The sequence below is a fragment of the Ischnura elegans genome, chromosome 5 (genome assembly GCF_921293095.1).
Source record: "Ischnura elegans chromosome 5, ioIscEleg1.1, whole genome shotgun sequence".
Taxonomy (NCBI): domain Eukaryota; kingdom Metazoa; phylum Arthropoda; class Insecta; order Odonata; family Coenagrionidae; genus Ischnura; species Ischnura elegans.
In genome coordinates, this window is record NC_060250.1 from 108965039 (window position 1) to 108989211 (window position 24173).

General features: G+C 36.8%; 1 protein-coding gene across 1 annotated transcript in view; it reads left to right on the plus strand.

The window, feature by feature from the left end:
* LOC124159762 (tachykinin-like peptides receptor 86C) overlaps positions 1-24173 on the plus strand; it is a 172762-nt gene that overhangs the window by 139611 nt on the left and 8978 nt on the right. The window contains exons 2-4 of the mRNA XM_046535675.1: positions 13417-13630; positions 21182-21316; positions 22900-22980. Coding sequence (XP_046391631.1) covers positions 13417-13630; positions 21182-21316; positions 22900-22980 — 430 coding nt within the window. The remainder of the gene's footprint in view (positions 1-13416; positions 13631-21181; positions 21317-22899; positions 22981-24173) is intronic.

Sequence of the window (24173 nt, forward strand, 5' to 3'; positions counted from 1 at the left end):
TTTTTCATATAAATACTATTTGGTCCCTAAAGATAATACTGACAACGTAAGGGTTTTGACATGTTCTTTCGTCTCACATTTTTCAGTGTAAGATACGATCCTTCCCTGCACCGAGAGAAGGTCGCATTACAGGATGCTCTTTGCCATGTGTATCAGTTGGATCGACATTGAGTCCGAATAGAGGGACGTATAAAGCTGGGTAGGGGAACAAACGAGGTACTAGCTTAAGGGACGAGAGAGCCTAACGCTAGGTGGCATGGATCACAGCTTTCGGGAACGAAGGGGCTTCCCCAAAAATCGGGGTTGGCCGAAAGGTCGAGGTGCAATGCCGAGCCTGTGATGCAAAGGAAGCCGCCGCTGGAGGAACGAGAGAAGTTTTTGCTCCCGATCGACTCCTGTGACAGATGAAAATATGAGGGCGCACGAAGGCTCGCCGCCGGAAGAGGACGAACACACTTTTCAAAGACATCGGTCGACCTCAATAGACGCAAACATGTCGAGCGCTCAGAGCCGTCCTCTCACGTGCGCATTGCTCTGCGTATATCCCAAGCTACCCTCCCCATATCGCGCAGAATTGTCTTCTCCTTTGCTTACGTGTGATAATGATAGCTATCTTGTTCCTATTCCGTCAATGAATTATGAAGATGTGCGTTCAATGCCAACAAGCAAGTCCATCCACAAAGGAGAGAGGAAAAGAATCTACTCGAAAGATCACTAATGCTTCTCAAAAAATATGAACTTTCTTAAAATAGTCCAACATATGGCGAGCTGAGATTACGTAGTTACCTTATTTCATTTTCTCGTCCGAAAATTGAACAATTATTTTCATTGCAATACCTCGATTACCCAATCAGCGGAAATGATAATTGACTCATTGAACTGCGGTGAATATGAAATAAGAGCATTAGTTTCGCAGCAATGTGAAATTGCACATGAAGAAGTTTTTTTTAGGGCGTATATCGTATTTAAAAAGTCGTATCGCAAAGTTTAATGCGACCAACCGTAAGGCAAAGTTGCGACAGTTCATCTCTATAGAATTCTAAAAAGTTTGGAATGATAGCACGTGATGGTAAGCGTCAGAATGAACAATGTAATCTAGTCTCATCTTACGCCTGGGAAAGCTCACCTCATATCTTTCTTCATCCTCCAGCTATCTTTTACCTCACTCCTATTTTTACATTTTCTTTTTGAACAGGAATGGATATCAAATCTAATTTCACATTCTGAATAACTTATTTTCTCATTTTATGCCGAAATGTAACATTCCCAAGAATCTTATCCAATTCCTTCCAGGGGAAATCTGATTTCCTGAGAATTCAACGTCACTGAATCAAATATAAAAATGTACTTACATCATGTTCAATCTCATCGACAAATTGATTCACTATTTTAACGGAAAATAACGCACCTATAAGCTTAAATTGACAGTGTTTAATAAAGAGATTGTTTATCCCCAACATAATCCACAACATTGAAATACCTTTCTTAAGTTGAACCCAAACTTAAGATATATTCTTGTGAACTTTTCAATATAAAACTTGACTTATAAAAATGTATAACTTAGATTATAGGTGAGTTTGTAATAAATATCATAATTTGTGCACATGAAGAAGAATGAATCCAGAAATATCACCGTTGCCAGTGTAATAAATACGGTAAAATTTCTCTTGGCCGGCAACTCAAATTGTACGACTAATTTCAAACGAAATGCGCTAGAATGAATATCATCAAAATTAATACAAGCCAAGATACCCCAAAAATTATAATAGACAAGAATGTTATAATTAAGAAGGTATCTCAAACTAAAACAATGATGTGAATACCATCCAATCTAAAAACCTATACATCCATCACAGAAAAAAATACAGTCCAGAGTACAGTGCAGAGATCTACTAATGATACCTTCTGTCTCTCTTGCAATTTAGATGGATTTATTGAACTAGCAAAACTTTAGGCATTTCCAGCATTAATAATTGTCAAGGTTCCTGATGAAAAGGACACCAGCCTAGGGTGAATATCATTTTATTCTCATTTCATCAATCAATTTAAATTTCTCACCAATATTTCCTTTTTTCGCAGCATAGACAACCTAAAACTATATTACGTATCTATCCCGGAAAGCATTTATTTCGACATCAAGTACCAGCAAACCTCAGTCTCACCCAAACAAAAATAGCAATGAGCTCTACTCATTTGAAGGCTTATTTAATAAATATCTTTTTTAATTCAGGCTATCCACACAATTGCATTAGTGCCCTTGTGTATTATATTTCATTTTTGTTGGAAAAGATTTTCAAAACTCCAAACATGCATGAAAACAAAACATTTATATCATCCCGGAAAAATTCTTCACCTAAATAATATGGCAAATTTAAATAAAGTCTCCTTTTAGCTTTTGCAGCCTCTATTTGACTGAGCGAGTCCATTATTTGGTAATTCTCATTTACTATTGCGTTTACTTTCCACAAATGAAGGTCAATTTCCCATCTCCATTCCGGATGAAGTCTTCTAAAACCCATAAAAAAATATCCACGAGGTGCGACGCGACCAAGAGAAAGAAACTCCTCCTAGACAGAACTTGTGACATTCACATGCACGTGACTTCGTTCGGGGTGAGCTCTACCCTCACATATCCAAACAAATCTGGTTGAATCACCTAATGATCCATTGCTATTGAAAATTTTCTATGCTCAGTAACTTGGTGAAAGACGTAATTTAACACAAAAAGAAGGTGGTCATTTTCGTAAAGTTTTGCTCATTCCCAAGTCCCAGTCAGAAAATTCAGAAAAGCATGCGACTGCGTCTACGACATTTTCATGGCAGGTATGCACTTAAGTAAGGAATGCACACCCTACTGGAGATGCTCCGTCCTAAAAGTACGCGGAGATAACATCTTCCATGCAAAACTTCTCTTCATTTTCAACTCCGAGAAAGTATTAACAGCTTTTACCTAGGGACTCGAAAGCACTTCAGCAGAACATAGTGCAAACATAGCCTGCACAAATAAGTAATTGCTCTATCTCTCATAGCAAGAGTTGCTTTTGCAAACGCATGGAGTTATTCAACTCACGTACATGGAGGACATTAGCTCCTGTCGCGAAATCCTCCAAAAGGGCTTTTTGTGGGAATGAAATATTCACAGGAACTACTTCCTCGCGCGACTTTTTTCACTCCTTTCGGTGAGAACTTTCTCTCTACAAATTTTTCACGCCAGGAAAGCATCGCGACGACGTCAAAGCGAATACTTATCGCCTCCGAACGCCGTCTTTTCCAACCCTTATTTTATCTTCGCCCCTTTCTTCACTGGATTCCGCAGATGAGAACATGCGGAGAGAAATCTGAGATGGCATCTATCCAAACCCAGCCGAGTATGGCGAAGTAACAGAAAGCTCTTGTCTAGGGCAAGGACCCAGGGGGAACATATACGTGCATACGTGACTGCTGAGACCCCATTAAAGTCGCCAAGATAGTTTCCGTACGCCTCCCTCGAGGGATCTGTCCTTTCCATTACCATCCAAAGCTGTTGAAAGCATTTTTAGGGTTATACCTCCTGTAAAAGTTGATAATATCGATAATAGGTACCTCATGATTGACTCCCAAACACGAATGTACTTTATAATTGTTTTCAAATTACCATAAGAATTGCGGAGGAGCAAAGACATGAGTCACCAGTATCTTACTAGCAGTTATTTACTAGTAGAGTATACGCGGCAGACGAACAGAAAACAAAAATTAAGAAATAGAATTCTATCGCAACTACCGCTTGGAGTATGGAATCTTTAACATGTTCAACAGTGTTGATAAAAGCAAACTTCATATTGAATATCTGAATCTCACCTATCTGAAATTTGAACAGTTGTATATCTATAAAATGGATAGCCCGAGTAAATAATAATAAGTGCTGAGAAGAGTAGGAGAAAAGATAAATCTTCTAAACTCCTTAAGGATAAGACAGGAAAGCTTAATTGCAGCATTGCAAGGCATGATGGCCTGATGATGACAATCGTAGAAGGACAGGTGGAAGGGAAGAAAGGCAAGGGACGGCCCCGAATGAGGTACTTAGGACAGGTTATAAAGGATGTAATAGAGAAGAAATACGTCGCTATAAAAAAAAGTAGCGGATAGGAGAGAGTAATGGAAAGCTACATCAAACCAATCGTAGGGTTGTAGACTTATGATGAATGATATGTATACCTCTTGTGGCCCGCCAAATATCCGCTTTAATAATAAAGCGAATCGAGTTTGAAGGCTTCTTTCTCAGAAGTTTATCATGGGAAAAAGAAAAAACACGCATAAGCATAACTTAGTATGGATGATGTGTGAGTGGTACTTTTTGATCTCGAGTCGAGTATCGAGTCGAGTTGAAAACTACTCGTGAGTATCGAGTCGAGTACGGTAATTTCTGGACATTTCTAATGCAGCAACGCATGATCCAATAAATCCTCATTTTTCCCATCCTCTTATGAATATTATATTCCGAATGCTTAGCTTGAGGTTAAAAAAGAAAAGATAACGAGAAACGCTGGTAGTAATTGTGAGTAATCTGATAGCTACTAGAATAGACTCGACATTCATAATGCTACTCGAAATACTCGAGTCGAGTACCAACTACTCCCCTTGACTCGAATTTTCTAGTACTCCCACATCCCTTATAACTTTGTCTTGCGTAAGAGAGTTTAATTTAGCTCCTTTAATTTTTTTCTAATATTAACGAGTAAATTATTTTGACTCTGCGGCGGAGGGTAACATACAAAACGAGTAACTTCTTTGTTGCTTTAGCAACCTCCTACCACCTCCTTTCTATTAAAAAAAATTGAAAAAACACCAAAATGAGATTTCAAACAGGTTTTTGTAACATAAAACATAATGACTACCACCAATGCGCCAAAATTATTGGCTGTCAAAAAATGAAATACTTTGCTGTATGCTGGCCGTTTTTTTCTTCCAATTCATGATACTCACAAATAAACGAAACATAACAATGGCCTAATTCGAAATCTTCAATTATTAAAAGAATTCGGTGCATTGTAGGGGAAGATTACTGCGCCGTGAGAAGCGGTGAGCCGCTCGGCAAGATTTAGTGACGTCATCAACTTATATGTTAAAGGGTCAAGGCTGTCGACTTTTCGCCGCTTATAGCTTGAGGATTAGTATAAAGATCAAGGATCGGGCAACTCGAGTATCTATCATCAAATATCTATTTCAACTCAATCTACTTTTTCACTCCATCATAATTTACAATTAAAATATTTGGTAATTGTAGCGGTGAGATGAGTTTTTATGCCATACAAGGCCGTGGAGAATGGGAGTAGTCAAGTGGTTCCATCCCAACACCCTGTCCCGAAATGTTTTGGAGACAGCGTGTTACGTGCCTACCCTTCAAATGACCCTTCAAAATGTACCCGTGCTCCTAAATATTCACCCCAGCACAATTTCGTGGAAAACGAGCCACAGTTCATCCTGTCAGTCTGAAGCCAGTAGCAATGGTCTCACAAATATCTATCGACCCAGCCTATCACTTGTCCTATCCTCGTAGCACCTGGAAATTCTCAGATACCAAATACCATAGTCAGACTTTTTTTTGAGAGACGATACGCTTCAACAATTCCTAGTTCCGAACTACCCACGTCATCAGACGACATGCCTGGCGAAGGAATTCTGCTTCTGACAAATCTACTCTCAAAATGAAGTGGGTATCCAGGCAGCATTTCTCTCGCCATGGAAGGAATCGCTGACCCGTACGAGCAGTGACGATGATCATTCACCTTTTTGACCGCATGCCTCAATATAAAAGCTGTTTTTCTTTCGAAATTGCGGCACGCAAAATTAATATTTCCTAAATTCAATGTAATTTTGTCTCTTGAAAGAACTGCAGTACATACCAAACTACTAAAAGGTACTGAAATGACTTCAGAAATGGTGCTAAAGTTTTTTTTGTACAACGGGGTCGTGAATTCATTTTAAGACCCTATATTGGAGTCGAGTGGTGTGGTATTTGGAGTAGATGACCGAAAACTGAGGTCATTTGCACCATGAGAGAAGGGTACTGGCTCAATAACGGCTATGGATACATTTTTTAGACTGACAGCGATAATGCTGAATAAAGTCGAACTTTATGACACTTGGTGGACAAAAATCGAAGCTTTTGAAGGGTAACTAATGATTTCAGGATAACTTTGTGGAACCTTTTTCATTATAGAAAATTAAAGAAAAAACGATGTAAATACGCAACCATCTGACGACCTTCACCTAAAGATGGAGCCATCTTACGGAACACTTGTCTTGCTTTTTCAATATATTAAGTAAACCTTATAAAATTTATTCTTTTATTAACCACCTTTGAAGGGTGCTTGCGTGAATAAACCTGTTTAACCTTATAATGTTTTGGTCGAATGTTGAACGTTTCCGGGAAGATAAATTGGCTTCCAACGAATATGTATGCTCAAACAAATTAATTTTGGTTGAAATAAATTTTATTGACTCAAGTAAATTGAAAATAGCTTCAGACACGCGTGAAATTTCGGGAATTTATCATTTTATTAATTAATTTATCATTAGATACATTTTAAAAGCCGGTAATCTTCAGAGAAAATATGGAAAATTGAACCTCATGGTGTACCCTTTCTCTAGTTGTAAATGGCTAAGAAATCAATTGCAATTACAAAGAGCCATCAAACTTTAAAGATGAGCCCTTCAGCTAAGTTCCTCTCTTCGAACAAAACATCCGTTCAGAAAGAGATCTTAAATAGTAACCCTGTGGAATCTTACTTTTTCAGGTTTTTGTCCATGCAAAATGTAGCTACTTTCTGGAGAAGCCTTCATTTTTTTCTTATTTAAGTTTTTAGCATGCTTCTACAACCCAATACAGCTAAACGAATTATTTAATGACCTTTTAGTACGATGCAGGTCATTGAAGTTATATTTTTTTTACATTCTCGTTACATTATGCGTTGAAACTTTTATTTCGAAGTTTAAGTTTTTTTCTTTCCCATCAAGAAGACAAGGCTTCATAAAGTGCTACACTTACATCCTACTCAAATGTCTCTATCCAAATACTCGATTCAAGGGGATAATTAAAGCTTTGTAGGTGAGAAAGTTCTGTCTCTACCCAATTTGCTTGCCACAGCTTAGCCTTCGTAGGTCAACATAAATTCTTTAATACAAGTTATGGAACTGTATATGACATCAAGAAATAGTACCTTTTCTGATATATTCGTGAATTATAACGTATTACACACGATAAAAATTTAAAAAAAGGGATAAATTGTCAAAAAATTTATTATTGTCACCATTTCAATCATCAGTAATATTCGTAAGGATTTTCGATCATAAAATGGAAGACAACACATACTTTCTGAGGACACCGAACTATTTCCGGCACCGCCACAGTATGGCTTTTTACCAGGCCAACATGAAAATAAAATTCTATTTTCTTGAGCTTTGCTAGGTTTGCTTGGATATTTGTTTCAGGATTTGGCACGCGTAGAAATAAGAAAATAATACGAAATCAATGGGAGATCTTTATATGAGAGATTCATGAGAGATTAAGTCAGGTTGATAATTAAAGAGCTTACCCCAAGCATGTGGTAAAATTGCCCTGTGCAGAGGTTATGTATTTCAGCACCCCTTTCTTTCATCGAACGACACTATCTCCTTATGACCCCTAAATAATCGATGATTTATTTCTTGGACTGCTCTTCTTTCGAATGAAGACTGTCACGAACACTACGATTGATTCTGTTGAGCATAAAGGGCTTTCACTTACCCAGCTCGCCGCAGAAGCACGAAGCCCTAATGGAATTTTGCCAGCCTTTTTTGGGGGGGATAATGTCATTTCCAAGAGTCTACTCAAGAAAATTCCGGAGGAGATCCCAATCTTCGTCATGACATACGGCTTAATTTGGCGGAATAACAAAAACAAGGAAATTCTGAGTTATCACCTCAGGGGATCGTTTGAATAGCTGTATAGTTTGACCTTAAAAATAATTTCATCCTTCGGTCAAAACTGCGGTAACTTTAGCCCTTTTCAAGTAATTTTGGCGAAGTGAGGAAAAAAGATTCATAGTTCCGAATTTTGCCTTGTTAACTTATTTCTTGCATTAGTTGACAAGCAATAGAACTGTCATAACTTACTAGCACTACTTGATAGTATAATTCTGGATATTATGTGTGGGGTTTCCTTGCTTCAACTCGTGGTTTAGGACAAGATTATATGTTTATACTCGCTTTTGCTCTCGTTTCTCACATTTGAAAATTTCAATTTTATTCCCTTTACTCAAACCAGTAACATCATAGTTTTCAACACCTTGCGCGTCACAAAAAATTAACAAGTCAAAGTCGGCATTAAATACAAGAGGAAAGTCGTTCTATTTCCTCGGGTTACGTCGAGTTCTCAAATTGGATTTAACCGACGCATTCTCGCAGATTACTGTCATTTCCAACTTCCATGTATCGAGGTCAAATGCCGGTTGTGTCACGAAAAAAATGTCAAAAAGATTTGAACGATAAATTACCGAGGAAAAAACATAATATCATAGTCCAAAGGTGAAACTGAGGAAAACGCACACTAATACGCTGGATGAGTCGTCTCCTACGTCAAAAGAAAATCAAAATATGACAGAGAAGATTGTTTAAATGGATATATGAGTGCAAATAAACATTATGAAATGAATGAAATGCGAAACGGAACGTTACATAAAACAAAAAGGACATTATTTCCACAAAAAATGTATTTAATCATACAGAGGGAAGAATAATAATTTTACGTACATCACATATCACATGTTAAATTAATCAAGGGCAAGAGAAGTATTTTCACCGGCATGAAAGGAATTGTCCAAATATAATTGATTAATTTCTCATTTATCGCAAAGTTTGCGCCAGGGAATTGTTTAAGATACTAAACCCTTAAATAACTAAAACATAGTTGATGATCGTATTGAGGGAAACAAGTGGCATGAATTCATCTTCATACCTGGTGCATAATTACCTGCAATTACAATTGCATTTTCGTTCTAAAAATCTCCGAAATTAATTCATTCCTTACATTTTTGCAATGTAAGAGAAAATTTAACGAATATTATTAAATTTATCACAAAGTCACCCTTATCAAATAATACCTTCTTTTAGTCAATTTAAGTAGATTAAACAATTTATTACTTCCCAAAAATGACGGACTCATGCACCTGTATTGACATGGTGAAAATATAAGACGAGAAAATCAATTGGTACTTTTGAAAAATATTTATATTAAAAAACTATGTTTCCAAAGATTGAATTAAGGAGCAAAGCAAATTTCATTCAAGCATAAAAACTTCAAAGGAATACTGGTTTTGGTAGATAATGATAGATTTCAAGCCGTTGGTATTAATCAATTATTCAATTAAGGGGGCTATCTTCTTTCCTTGAGATTCATTAAATCAGCAAGAAGCTCTACTGAATAAAAATAGGAGGACGAAAATTATTATTGACTGAGATTCAAACACGAAAACCACAGATTCACAGCCGAATGCTCAAATTATGTATTAAGAAACGACGCGACGCAACCCCGGTCGAGCAACCTAGCCTATTCCAACCTTCGATGTCATGAGTAGTTTCCACATAAACATGCATCTAATGCACTATCATAAAATAAAAGTAAGGATTCCACGCTAAAAAGATGCATGATACTCATATTCTCAAGATATTTACAGTCCTTGAAACAACTAACAGCTATGCGCAGAAGAAATCTTGGTGACATAATAATCTATTCTTTAAATGCCGGTGGTAATTGGTAGGAAAGGTAGCAGTGGCGGTCTCTTGCTTAAGATTTTTAGACCAACTTTGAAAGTCGCAGTACGTTTTCAATGGATTCGAATGCCTGCGGCGTTTCACCGCAGGGTCTGCTGAAGGGGACGTTGTCTCTCCGCGACGGGACCGTCGTAAGAATGTTGGGTCGAAAGAAATGTCAGCTGCACGCTTCATTGAATTATTTCAGGCTACACGGAAAATTGGTCATTCCAGCCACAAATAAGACGCTATTTCCGTCATTCTGCTAGGCATTTGATATGGTTTCTTCACCTTTTCTTTTCTTAACCCCTCCCACACGTTTTACTTTCCATGTTCCGCCCATCTAAATGGACAAAAGCTTTCGCGACTCCACATTCAGCTGGAGGCTATAGTATTCGAAAAAATTAGCCAACACCGGAAAACTTTACGAGCACTACTTTTTAGGGGCACCGTGTAGTCCTTGATGGTTTAGCAAGATTAAATAGGCTTATAAAGGGAAGACTAAGAATTTTCTTCGACAACCTTTAAGACATCGGCAACAAGGAAAAAGAGAATTTCGAGATGTAAACTTCCAATTTGATGTGTAGCATAGTGCATAAAAATTGCAAATAAATATTCTATTTAGTTAGCCAGTAATGAAGAAAAACTTCAAACGAAAATCGCTATTTCATCCTCCGCGAACAGCAAAGAAACATTTTTTAAGAAACAAATGTCCAAAAATATGTTACAGTAACAAGCCATTTGCCATTTAAATGAAAATAAATTTGTAAAAAAAAAAAAAAATTTGAAAATAAATTTGTAAATAGGTAGGTAAAATTCAGAAAACATTTATTTCATTACAGCTAATACCTTTGAAAACCTTAGCATAGGAAAGGACTTACTTTTTGAATAATAAATGCATATCCTAGCACAGAAAACACTGTAAAGGAGTATCCTATTAGGTTAATCCAGTAATAATTAAACTATTGCTTCAAATGAATATATATATTCCACCTGAATAGCAAAGAAATATTTTCTAAGCAACACTCGTGCAAAAACAAGCTTTTTACCATTTGATGAATTGAATGCCAAATGAAGATGAATTTGAATGCTTAACATTAAGAAAGCATTTATTTCATTTCACCTACCATCTTTGAAAAACTTTTCATAGGATAGAACTTGCTTTTCGCAGTAAGAATCACTATCTTTCATCACACCCCTTTACGCAGGCTCTGATTTCACATTCTTTTCTCGGAACGCGAAAACCTTCCCCCTTTTTAGGGCAAATGATCCCTTTCCTTAAAGACCACCCACACTTTCCCCCTTGGCTTTTTCATGTTTTCTTACAAGATCCCGTGTGGCTTCGAATTGCCTCCTAAATTTCCACAAATTACATTATCTCTGCAATATGGGGATGCTATTTCTGCGAATTACCTGAGAATACATTCCACATCAGTCAGGGTTTCATCTCCTGAATGTAGATATCTAGAGGGAGTTTTCAAGAATTTCATATTAAGAAAGTCACTCAAAAAGCTCACTAAAACGAAGCTATAAAAAGAAAAGTTTATCTGCTTTATGTTGTGACACAAAATTTATTCGATGTATACTTTCATGCTACTTTTTGATTTCAAGGAGCCAAAAATAAACTATAAATTCCGTTTTCAACGTCAAACATTTCCGTTCAACAGATATGAGTCAACTAAAAGATTAAGGTTATTGAGTGCTTCACTTTTTTTGTATCTGAATAAGGCCTCATCTTCCACTTCATTTATTCCGTAGCTACCCACATAAAAATCTCATTCGTGTGCGTCGAGAAAGACGAAAAAACTTATCCTTTCCTGGGAAATGCATCTTAAATGTCACAGGGCAACGAAACATCCGCAGCCCTGCTATGATCGGCAATGAATTTAGATTGATTACTACACTCTTATACTTAAATTTCTTCGTATTTTTGTCTTTTTCATCGAAGGAATATTGTCATTTATATTTTTAGCCCACTTCAAATTGTCGGATCGGCTAGAAATTGTGTACACTTGCTTCATTCTGATGACAATATAATATTCAATGATCGAACATTTGAAATTTTGTCCTATCGTAATCGAACAAATTAACTAATTTTCCATAAGGAAAAATAGTTTATCATTTTCTTTCCAGATGGGGATAATTATAAATTCTTCGGCAGAAATTTCTTTAACAGAACAGGTTTAAACACTCGGAGAATAAAGCGTGAAAACTTATTAGGTTTAGGTATTAATATTGCGAACCTATCTTCACACCTATCAGGCTCTTCTACACTTATTTCTGTTAAGTCCAATAAGGATATACTCTGAGTGATAAACAGCTCTTTACGAACGTATCAAATCGTTTAAGCCTTGACGCGGTGGAAATGCGATAGACAAGGTGTGATCAAAAGAAGACCGGACTGATTGTTTACTTAGACTTGTTTATTTCGACAGATACAGCATAATTGAACTTGTCATCCTCAAAGTCCTTCCTTGGCTGACGACACACCTTTTCCAACGTTTCTTCCAGGTTTCGCATCCTGCATGGTAAGCCGCCTTAGGATCCTTTTCAGGTTCGCTGTACAATCAGTTGTTATGTCCGCAATAGAGTTGAAACGGTGCCCTTTCAAGGTTGATTTTAACCATGGAAACAAAAAGAAGTGTGATGGAGCCACGTCTTGGGGTAGGGTGGCCGCGGGATAACGGAAGTTCTGCTTTTGGCGAAAAACTCTGTCACGGTCAGCGCCTGAGCCGGCGCGTTATCGTGGTGGACACGCCATCATGAGGGACGAATTTTGATGCGACGCGCGTCATGCCCAAAATGTCTATCAAAATTATCTGCCAGGATCCAATACTAATATCGATTTCTCCAGCTACCTACCTATTTCTTAAACGTAGATTTTCCCGTACCAAATCGTTCACCAATTTGAAATGGCTGGGGTCTGTCGATGTGGAAGGTCGCCCTGTTCGGGAATTTTCATTTGTGGAGGTTATTACCGATTTAAAACAACTATACCACTCAAAATACTGGCTTCAATTCATAGCTTCATTAGAGAGGCTTACTAAATCATTCCTATAGTCTCCGTAGCACTATTTTCAAGTTTAAAACAAAATTTCACGCACGCACGCTCTTCCTCTAGCTTCTTCATTGCTGCCGTTGCACGCGGCGACGAACAGGTTAAGACGCGTAACGCTGGTGCTGCACAACGACTCGACGTAAACAAACGCAACACCTCTCATTTTAGTCTTCAGATGTGTCGCAAGATTTTTATTTCGCTTCATTACGTTGAACGGTTTGCGCAGAATAAAATCAGTCCGGTCCTCCAATATAACTCCGCTACCAACCATGGTTTCGACACTCTATGATATTCTCAAAATGGGAAATGACAGTATCGGAGCCATGGTCGTTGGTGGAGTTATATATATATTAAGATGTGAAAATTTCCACTTGTTTTTTATACTCACTTTATCATGGATTTTTATTTTTTACGCTTTAGAGCATTTTATAATAAATTTGGAAAAATCACGTTTTTTAATCTTTCTTACTTAATAACACCTTATACCTTGCTGTCAATGTAATAATAAGTTAGATTCCTTCGAGACTTGATATTCTACATAATTTGCAAACTAGGAATTCGTCTTAATTTTGCATTTTCTTTTACAACAGGTCACCGGAGGATGAGAACAGCAACCAACTGCTTTCTAGTCAACCTCAGCGTCTCGGACCTGCTTCTTTCACTGCTCAACTGCGCTTTCAATTTGGTCTTCATGCTGGACGGGGATTGGCCATTTGGAGCAGTGTACTGCTCATTCTCTAACTTCGTGGCCAACTGCAGTGTAGCTGCCTCCGTATTTTCCTTGGCCGCTATTTCTGTAGACCGGTAAGCAATTTTTCATTCCAAATTACATATTTCGTTCGTCTATATATTATTCCCGTGAGCACATATATGTTATATTTATGCAAGACGGAACATTCCAATAGAACATTGATATAAGCATACGGGAGATAACCAAGACATCAGAATATCAAATTTACTTTCCTGAACTAAAATATGCTCTACTTAGCGTTCAAGCTTTAACATAAAGGCTTACATCTGGTGCAGCAATAATCGTTTTCACAATCATAGGCGAATTACGTATCAACCGTTCTTGTGAAAACTTGTGAAAATTAATTGAGAATGAGAAGTAGCACCAATTTGTGATGTGAAATTTTAAAATGAAAAATATTCTTTAATGTCAGTGTCCTGCTGCTCAATTTTCATACATCAAATTTCATATGAATTTTAAATCTTTAGAGTCCCTACATTTTCTCTGAACACGTGTTGTTTGAAAAAACATTAAAATGACAAATTTCATTTTCATAGGAAATTTAAGCGATCGAGTTTCCTCACAATTCATAGGCTGAATTTTAGTTTCCAGGCAGCTTTTGTTAGTTCTTATTGAATATATGAGAGGAAAGTGGGGTAAGTGAAGCTTGTATATTTCAATAGACCCTGGGGTTTTTTTTCACTTTTTTTTCGTGGATTAAGATTTTAAAAATTTCACTTTTAGTTTCATTCCTCAACCTATATGCGGCAGATAGAATTCCTTTATTATTTTTTAATTAAAACGATAACTTTAAAGGTTCATGGACAACCAGCATTCGTCCGATTAAATAAACATTGTTCGTTTAGGCTCGAAAATAGCCATTCCCACAACCATCAAGTTTTCGGGGTGAAGGATTTGATTCCTTTATGCCCTACACTGCTTCCCAAGGCAGTGATTCCGAGAAAGGAGCCGTTTTAAACGAAATTCTTAATGAAGAAACCGTTGCGAATTGAGCAAAATTAGCGGACGTCAGCAACTCGATGTCCTCTGTTGCCATGGAACTTTCGTCATTCCACGGATAAATGCATCACATCCGTCGGACATTTACAGCAAGTTCAAAAGGTGGATCAGCCTTTTAGTAGAGCGCTACCTCCAGCTGATAGTTCCCCTGCCCCATTCCACGTCGTTGACCCGGCGCTTTGCGTGAGAAATGAGGGGGATCTTGGGGAGGGGATTCCCGCCTACCCACACGGCTGTTGACCGAATTCCGACACAGATCGTTCCATTCTGCGGAAGGCGGCGACCTTCAAAAGCGGCGCCGCCGACACATGCTAACGAATTGTCTTCGCCCATCCCTCTTCTCGGCCGGGAGAGGCCTTTGCAACGCCGGCGACACAGCGCCCTCTTCTTTTTTTGCCATCCCGAAATTAGCAACTAATGGGGAAAAAAAATCCTTTTGAACACTGCAAGGGCTCGGGAAAATTAAATGAGGATTCGCTCTCCAGGATCTCGAGTGTTGGAACATTTTCGTCCATGGTTGCAGATGGCCGAAGAGATTCCGCTCTCACTGCGTCGCACGGAACATCTCACGCGCCTAATTATGTTCATTTTTTTTATACTTTCGATACCGTTTTTTCTATATGGACGTCACGAAGAAGTTTTATCACAAAGATATCAAGAGCTCCAGCTGATAGGGATGGAATAAAATATAAAAAATTAGTCCTTTTGAAAATATTGATGAATTTTTGAATTGATGAATTTTTTAATATTGATTTTTAAAAAATATTGATGTCTCTGAAATCTCTGCCGCGTAAATAGAAATACGAGAATCACACTACACGGCAATCACACGAACGTTAACCGAAAGGATCACATTCAAAAGTTCATTCCTTCTATAATTCAGAGCTCACACTATGAATAGAAAAAATTAATAAACTTGATTGTTTCTGGCTTTACTTTGTGAAAATCCATTCTTAATAATAAAACGTTATTGTACTTTTCCACACGATTTAATTAATACGACCGGTTTCGTCGCAGAGGCGACATCATCAGGTACAGAAACCGTTATAATAACAGATATTTTGTTCTTGTTTATCTCAAACAAGAACAAAATATCTGTTATTATAACGGTTTCTGTACCTGATAATGTCGCCTCTGCGACGAAACCGGTCGTATTAATTAAATCGTGTGGAAAAGTACAATAACGTTTTATTATTAAGAAAAAATTAAGATACTTAAAACTCTCAATGTCAACGCAACCACGTATATTATTATAGAGTTAACCATTAACTGATTTTTTTGCAATTCCAAATGCAAAATACATCACCGCTAAAAAATTGAGACCAGATTCACCGCAAAATTTTCGAATGTCATTCATTTTTATTTACAATTGATTTATTTTTTATTGTCTCAAATGGTTAGGTTCAACTGATTTAAGCATAATATAGTGGAAGTTCGAATAATAGTACTAAATGGTGAACACGGTAAGTATTGTGGAAAAGCGTAACTACCTTCCATTTCAATACCTCCAATGGACCTCGTTCACATCGCAATTTTATCCTTCGAGGTCCCATTGCCACGAGCTCCCTATTTTCTGCGTTCCTTCCTCGATGAAATACGGGAGAATCCTGCCGCGGTGGCGTCCATTACCAAGGGTTGCCTTTCCGAAACCAAAACAGATGAAATTCAGAGCAGCTGCCGCGGCGTACGTGGCTCTGCTTGGAGAATTCCATCGCTACAACCCGTACGTAATCCCAGAGCACACTGACGGATCTAAATCGAAATCGGCCAAAGCGAATGCCGCAACATCTGTGCATCAGTGCACGCTAACGACTAGGCATAATCCACAGTGGGAATCTTCATGGTACCTACCATAGACCCAAAGGGATACCCATAGCGATCCACGTGTTATTCCTTCAGGGAATCCGATCAACCCCTACCCTTCATCGTCTAATCCTATGTTCAGCCATAGGAGTGCTTAGGCCCATTGGGTCTGATTCTTGGCTGGCCCAAAGCCTGGGCGGGACAGAAGAGGCACGTGCCCCGGGCGGCAGATTTAAGGGGGCGGCAAAATTTGCAAATTTATTGCATAAAGTTATTTAATTTTTCTAATTAAATCATTTAACAATAATTATTGATTTATAAATTTTTGAACAATAATATTCATGAAAATTTCTTAATAGCAAACATACGGTGTGTGATTTCAGCTACCACATCTAAAAAAATAGCTTACTGATGTATTACATTTTAGTAGTAAGGGGAGGGGGACGGAGAGAGCGAGGGGGGATCAGGGGATGGGGGCGGCAAACTGATCTTTGCCCCCCTGACAAAATTCCTAGCTTTGGCCTCGGTGCATGGTATGGTGGTGCAAAGCAATCCAGACATAATAATAAAGGCATGTAGTTGATTGGCATGTATAGATAACATTTTAATTTATAGGAATGAATCGGCCGCATACCAAATATGGAGTCGCTTCCAGCCATTTAGCGTTGCTCTTCAAAGATTTGTACGACGAAAATAAATATTTCTAGGCCAATGGGGTAAAGGCAAATACGCTATCTTATATCTGTCATTATAAAATTTATAGAATTATTTTTCTTTGTTCTTTGGTATCGTGGAAATAGTGCCCTTTAATTTCGTTTATTAACATGAAATGGGCATTTGGCTTAGGGATGGCAACGATTAATCGTTTGGTGGAAGTGATCGATTTTTCTCTTTCGATTAATGATGATATAATAATAACCAATTGCTTGAATGATTAATCTACTTCAGTACAATTCATTGAAATTATCAGGAATCGGGATGAATTAAAAATTATTTATTTTTTATTTTAATTTTCGCTTCTCGTTACATGATTCATTTGTTATGAATGAACCACCAACACAAAATAATTGAAATGTGCTTTGACAGGTATATAATCACTGAACGCAACCATTACCACATTACATCGCTCTGAAGCACGCTAGTCACTGTATGTTATTGGATCATGTCGCCACCATAGAGCAAGGCGTGGAAATATTTTTTAAAACAAACTTGGGGTCATGTTTAGTGTCTCTTGTGTAAGAAAGAAATAAAAGGTAAAGGAAATACTTCCAATATGCTGCAGCATCTAAAAATGAAACACACAAAAGATTGTGAATGCGAGAATAAGAAAACTGGTTCAGAGCAGAGTCATTTAACGGTAAATATGAATACATATACAATTGTTGAGCCCTTATTCTAGTGATATTTTAATTATAATATTTGTTAACACATTTTAAAGAACATTGTTCGTTTGCCTGCAAATGAATATGTTAACGTAATAGAAAGATCGTAGTGAATTATTATATTACCATTTTGTGACCGGCCCCATACTTGATGCACTCGCCAACAAATTAGACACCGATTCACATTTCTAATATTATTTGCTTTCTTTAAACATAGAGAATGGTTTCAGAACCGGGAGATTCGATTGATGACGTTCAGATCAAAGTTCATAGCAGTAATCACTGGCATTTGGATATCTATTCAAATGAAGAGCATACTGGGAATTACTTACATAAAAAATAGATCTGAAGTATTTGGTGGGACTATTGGTGTGTTGGAGCTTTCAGAAGCTCACACTGCCAGCTGTATTTCTAAGGTTCTCTTAAAAAGCGTGGCAGAATTTCATATTAATCCTGAGAAGGTAGTATCATTTGTTACCGATGATGGTGCAAATATAGTGTAAGCAATTACAGACTGTTTGGGAAGCATAAGCATATTCCTTTTTTTTAAAGCTGTGAAGGATTTAGTTTGGAAATGCAGAAAAATTGTAGTGTGAATAAGGCGTCATGTTAAAGCAAATGATGATTGGAGGAAGGAACAGAGTAATGCAGGGATTCTAGAAGGAAGAATATACATCGTCTTCATTATTGCTATCTTTTTCATCATAATCGTCCAGGAATAACAACTCAAACAACTCAAAATATGAAGATGTACGGAAATATATAGAATATGAATGATTGAAGCAACACCTTACAGCTTTTACCACACAAAGTTATCGTTTTACCGCTATTTATTCAAACTCGCCTTTATTTAATTGTTTGAAATGATGAGTTCGTTTCAGTTGGATGGACGAATTTGTACAATAAAGCTTATATTTCCGAGCTACTGATCAAAATATCAGCTTTTTTTCACTATTTCTATAATATCGTGTATCATGGAATACCATTTTATTGTAGGGAAATTTTTTAGTTAGAATTAAATATAAAAGGTGACCCCGTCCAGGATGCGAATCATCAATCTCAATTATCTACTGAGTTAATGGAATCTAGGTAGGTGGAAACTTCCGAATTCTCAGCGAAGCAGAGAAACAACTTAAAGAAGACCTGTTGCTTGCTGTGAGATCGAAGCAGATAAAATACGTTGGATTTTCTTCACGCAATTCTGGGTGAAAATAGCATCTCATCAGAATAAATGCACTAAATCTGTGATCACACGTTCGGGTGGTTTCGATGAAAATAACATGAACCTTAAAACATTTTAATGATAGTTATTCATTCAACACGGCCAAATGATAGCTGAAACGCTATAGTTAGGTGGGACAATTCTATTTGCCGGTGAAATTTACCATAGAAGAGGACACATTAAACTTGATGATTTAAAAAGAAACCTGTTAGCACACACAACCATGATTTAAATATAAAATGAACTTTCTTCTTAATTAGAGCAATTTAAGAAATATGATGATTTATAACTTTAAAAAATGCAATTCAATGAGGATTCAATAAAAATGGCATTTTTACATGCAGCTTTCAATGAAATTTAGTGGGACCAAGATTTGTGAATACTTGTGCAGGAAGCCAATCCATCACCAAAAGTACTAACCTCTAAAAATTTCAAAAATAGCATGCCTGGAGGAAGAATTTTTCCTCGCTAACTAGGCCGCGGAATCGAATATCAGCTTCTTAAAAGACATTTAAGAGCCAGTTACCCTTAAGCCTACATAAATCCTTCAGAGCACATGCTAGACCCTTAAATCAACCGATAGGGTCATATGATACGTAATGGTCCCAAAATAAATCAAATTGTACTTTTTATCGAGATTTTCTTTCATTTATTGCCACGGCATATATACTTCATATGAAGGAACCTTACAGATGATTATCGCACTAAACAAAATTCTGTGATGCTTGATTTATTTTTCTAACTAACAAAATCTCTCAGGGAACCCTCAGAAAAATATTTCATTGCAAGACCATTCAGGCACAATGATTAAAATTGTATGTTTTAATGTCAATTTTGCATAAGAATTAGTAGAAGCACATACTCTTCAGACAATCAGCGAATTACAATTCGTTTATAGGATATCAATTTGCATAAATTTCAATTAGCTTTGTCTAAACTACTTCACTATCCATTCTAAATAAATGAAACCATTTGAAGAAGGCTTTCCAATTGTTAGGGGGTATTTTTAGCGCATAAAAAAGAGGACGTTTTAATTTTATGATGATCTAAATATTTATCCTCAAAATATCGTTACTTAATTCGTGGATACAATGATTCCGGTGAACGATTTTGTTCAACATCCCATTTTTTCAATGCATTTCGCCTTCTTTACTTTTCACTTCAATAGTTATAAATGCTTTTTTTTATTTTCATTTTAAAAGGGATCGTTCCAGTATTGAGTAGGCATATTTTTTTTCAAAATTTTATTCTTAACTCTTCAACCCCTCATCCTATCCTCCACCCCTTTTTATGAAAGAATAAGCTTTTGTCAAATAACTCTCCCCTACTATATTACGTATGACTTTCGATTTGTATACATTCTTTACTAATAGAAAATCCAATATTTTTAACTATATTTTAGATATATTATATTGACTTCTAGCCGAGGGATCTAAGAAGGTAATACTGATATAAAATAATCCAAATCCACTCCCATAACGTGTCATGAACTATTGCACAACATAGGCGAGATTACTAGCTCTGACAAAATCCACGGTAACGGAGAAGAAACGTTAGCAACCCTCACCAATAATGCGAAAAATACCCAAAAATAACTGTTTAACTTATTATTTAATTATGTTTAATTAATTATTTATTAAAAATTGTATTAATACGAGTAATTCTATATAATATCAGCACGTTCAGAATAGGGTAGAAAATTATGCTTTGAACATACTTCAAACAAACCGAACGGTGAACGCGAACATGCACGAGACTGAGCAAAAATATCTCTCCACATCCAGTGTGACCTTGCCTAGTTATTTTGTGACAGAAAGATGACTTAGGCTGACCCAAGAATTGAGGCTATAATCTCCAGTTAGCGGATGACTTCTGTTGCGAACAGACCATCAAAATGACTCTCCTGAACATATGAACGTTTGACAGTCTACGACAGGCTCCACTCGGCCGCTCCATCCTTTTTTCTTTCCCAACAAAAGAGTAAGATCATCCTCTCTTGTGTAAGCATTGCTATGTACCCAACTTCCCATTAGTCAACAAAAGTATGCAAACTTGTTACCCCTTTCCTCCCCCAGAGGTACTTATTTTTGTAACGCACTCTTGAGCGTTCCTAAGAAAACTCATGATTCAATTCCAAACATTTATTTCACGGACAAAAGGTGTTTGGACTACAATTCTAATTAAGAATTCTTTTTCAGTTACCTGGCCATAGTCCATCCCTTGAAACATCGGAAATCGAAGAGAAGAGCACGGTGGGCCTTGGGCGGAATATGGGCAAGCAGCGCTCTCCTGGCTCTACCATGCCTTTTGTATTCCACGACCATGGTTCACTGGTAAGTACCAGTGGCGCCGACTCCATGGGGCTTGAGGGGGACCGAGCCCCCTTAAAGATTCGTTTGGGGGGGCGGAGCCCCCTCAATAATTCAAGAAAATATTTAAGTTATACTATGCTTTATTAAATTAAATAATTAAGTTATATTATGCTTTGTGAAATCACAAAAATTTATTGTTAATTTTTATTCCCACGATAGTTACCTTTTAAATAAATTCAACGATGTGTGTTGAAACAAATATTTATAAGGTTAGGCAGGTTAACTGAATCAAGTAGTGTGAATCATGGTGTTTCGGTGCTGCGACACACTTTGGATTTAACCCTTCCCGGGGAAAGACCTGCGATATGGGCCCCCCCAATATTTTGTATAAGTCGGCGCCCCTGGTAAGTACCCATATTTCATCACTATCCGCAGAAATTTTATTACTGAATACCCACTCATTTTGAATCTATCATTATGTCTTCAAATTCGATACAATTTACCTCAAGTAAATGACCAATACCAGCAGCATTATAATTGGTGGCAAAAACTAGTGGAGCACACGCTAGTATCTTTATATTTCTAGCAACTAATGAACTTAATAATGAAATTCGAGTGATACCTTCAATCATTTTTTTTATTACCTCTGCGTCAAGGCAAAAATTAATATTTTGGTAATAATCACTTATTGCGAGGATAAAAATTCTAATTACTTTCTTATTGAATTAAAAATATGAAGTTTTCCATCATCCGATGCTAAATTTGTGTCAAATTCGACAACTGAGCTTGACGTTTTCATTAAAAATTTTTATTATTTTTTATCTTGAAATTATATTTTCATATAAAAGAAATTGCAGACCATATCTAAATTAAATTTATTTCTGAATCTGGTCTAATTTTTTTTCTAAATTTCTAATGTTTTATCTAAATTTCAGACCGTAGATTGAAAAATAGACTAAACCTTTTAGATAATTCAAGAGCAGTGTCTTTTCTAACGAAGCTATCCATATCTTACGGACGCCAACATGCTACGGAAGATCAGACCGTATAAATAAAATAAGAGTGATAGACCATAGAACAGGCAGATTTGGAATGTCTTTTTTTTCCACGATCAATAAGAGATTATAATGGCAGCGTTAGAACTCATAAATAGATTAGATGACTTTTAGTGTAGCCTAATAAGTTATGTAAAACTTCATGCGTGTTTCTGAATTTTACTGTTATTTCTAGCATCGTGTGGTAGTATAATTTGTTAGCATGCGAGACGTTTTTTGGACCATGTGGTGTGCATATGGGAAACCGATTGCATGCTACATGCTGGTGATTGAACTCCTCCTGCCAAACACCCTAGAGGTGGCTCGCAGGGTATTATGTAGATGTAGATGAAATGTCCTAGAAAATGGACAAATTTTTATGCAATAACTAACCTGAAAATTGAAAAAACAATATTGACTGATTTTACAGTAAATAAGGCAAAGTAACACCAAAAAGATTCTTTTGCTATTAAAAACTTAATACTACTGCAAATTGCAGTTTCAATTCCCCAAATAAATAGAGGCAAAATACTGTCGGTTTTAAATCTTTAGTCTCTTTTCAATTCGCAGGTACAGCAATGGAGAGTCTAGATGTGTGTGCTTTATGCTCTGGCCTGACGGTAGTTTCCCTTCTTCTGTGACAGAGTACACGTGAGTAAAATTTATCTCAACTACAAACAATCTCCAAGTGCCAGGTCATGTTTGAAAATAAATAATGAAACAGTACCGAATAACAATTGAACATTTTACTTTATTTCAAAGGAAAGATGGTTCTTCAAAACATATAAATAATTGATTTGAACTCAAGATGCGCAAATTCATTGAAGCAAGAGTTAGGTTCTCCTATTGCTTTATATAAAAATGTCCACACAAAGCAAACCTCGGTACAAATAAGCTAGTCATATGTCTAAAGTTCCTGCATAAACGAGACTAAATAAAATCCAAAAATACAGAAAGCGTAGAATTTCCATGCGATATCAAAACAGGATTTTGTCGAGGCACTCCAATGACACTTGAAATACTATCTTATATCTCAATTACGGAGAGGAAAAATGCTTCCTTCGCATTTTTTTAAATTCGTTGATCTACTCGAAAGCCCTCAAGCTTTCGTGCAACAGACCCTAAAAACAAATAAATTTTGATGGATCGCAGAAGGGCGAGAGTGCGAATAGCTTTCCTGAAAGCCATGAAATGAGACGAGAAATCGAAAAAAAATAGTCTCCTAAGGTCTACTCACCACTCATCGCGGGCATCATCATTAATTGAGAATTCAATTGGGAATAGGTTTTGAAAGTAAACATGCGGAATGCTCTTTGTTAACCCCTGGATCGTTGCTAAAACACAAATTTTGGGAGTTAATGTCAACACAGAAAGGGATAAAAATGGCAATTTCAATAAAGGAAATGTCTCCTCATTGCGCTTGACGATACGCAATCATATAGTTCTTGGAACTCACCTATCACCTCCAAAGCACTAGAGCAACAAAGTTCTAAGTACAAAAAAATCATTTGCAATGGAATTTGAGCAAACAATATTAAATTTCTGTAGAGGTATATTATTGCAAAAGACAGAAGGAATGATGATTAAGCCAGGAATAAACAGACGTTTATGCAGGTAACCCGTGTGGCTAGATAGTTTCTTTCCTCATGTGCACAAAGCTGAATCAAATATTATCCTTTGAATTAATTGATTCCCAAGAGAAAATTTTATCTATTAATTTTAGAGGAATAGAATTTTAATATGCGCAATGCGCAGGACAGATGATAAATTTGTAATAATTGGATTTGAATAATTAAGTTATAATATCGGCCTTTCACAAAATACGCAACGAAAAATCAACATAC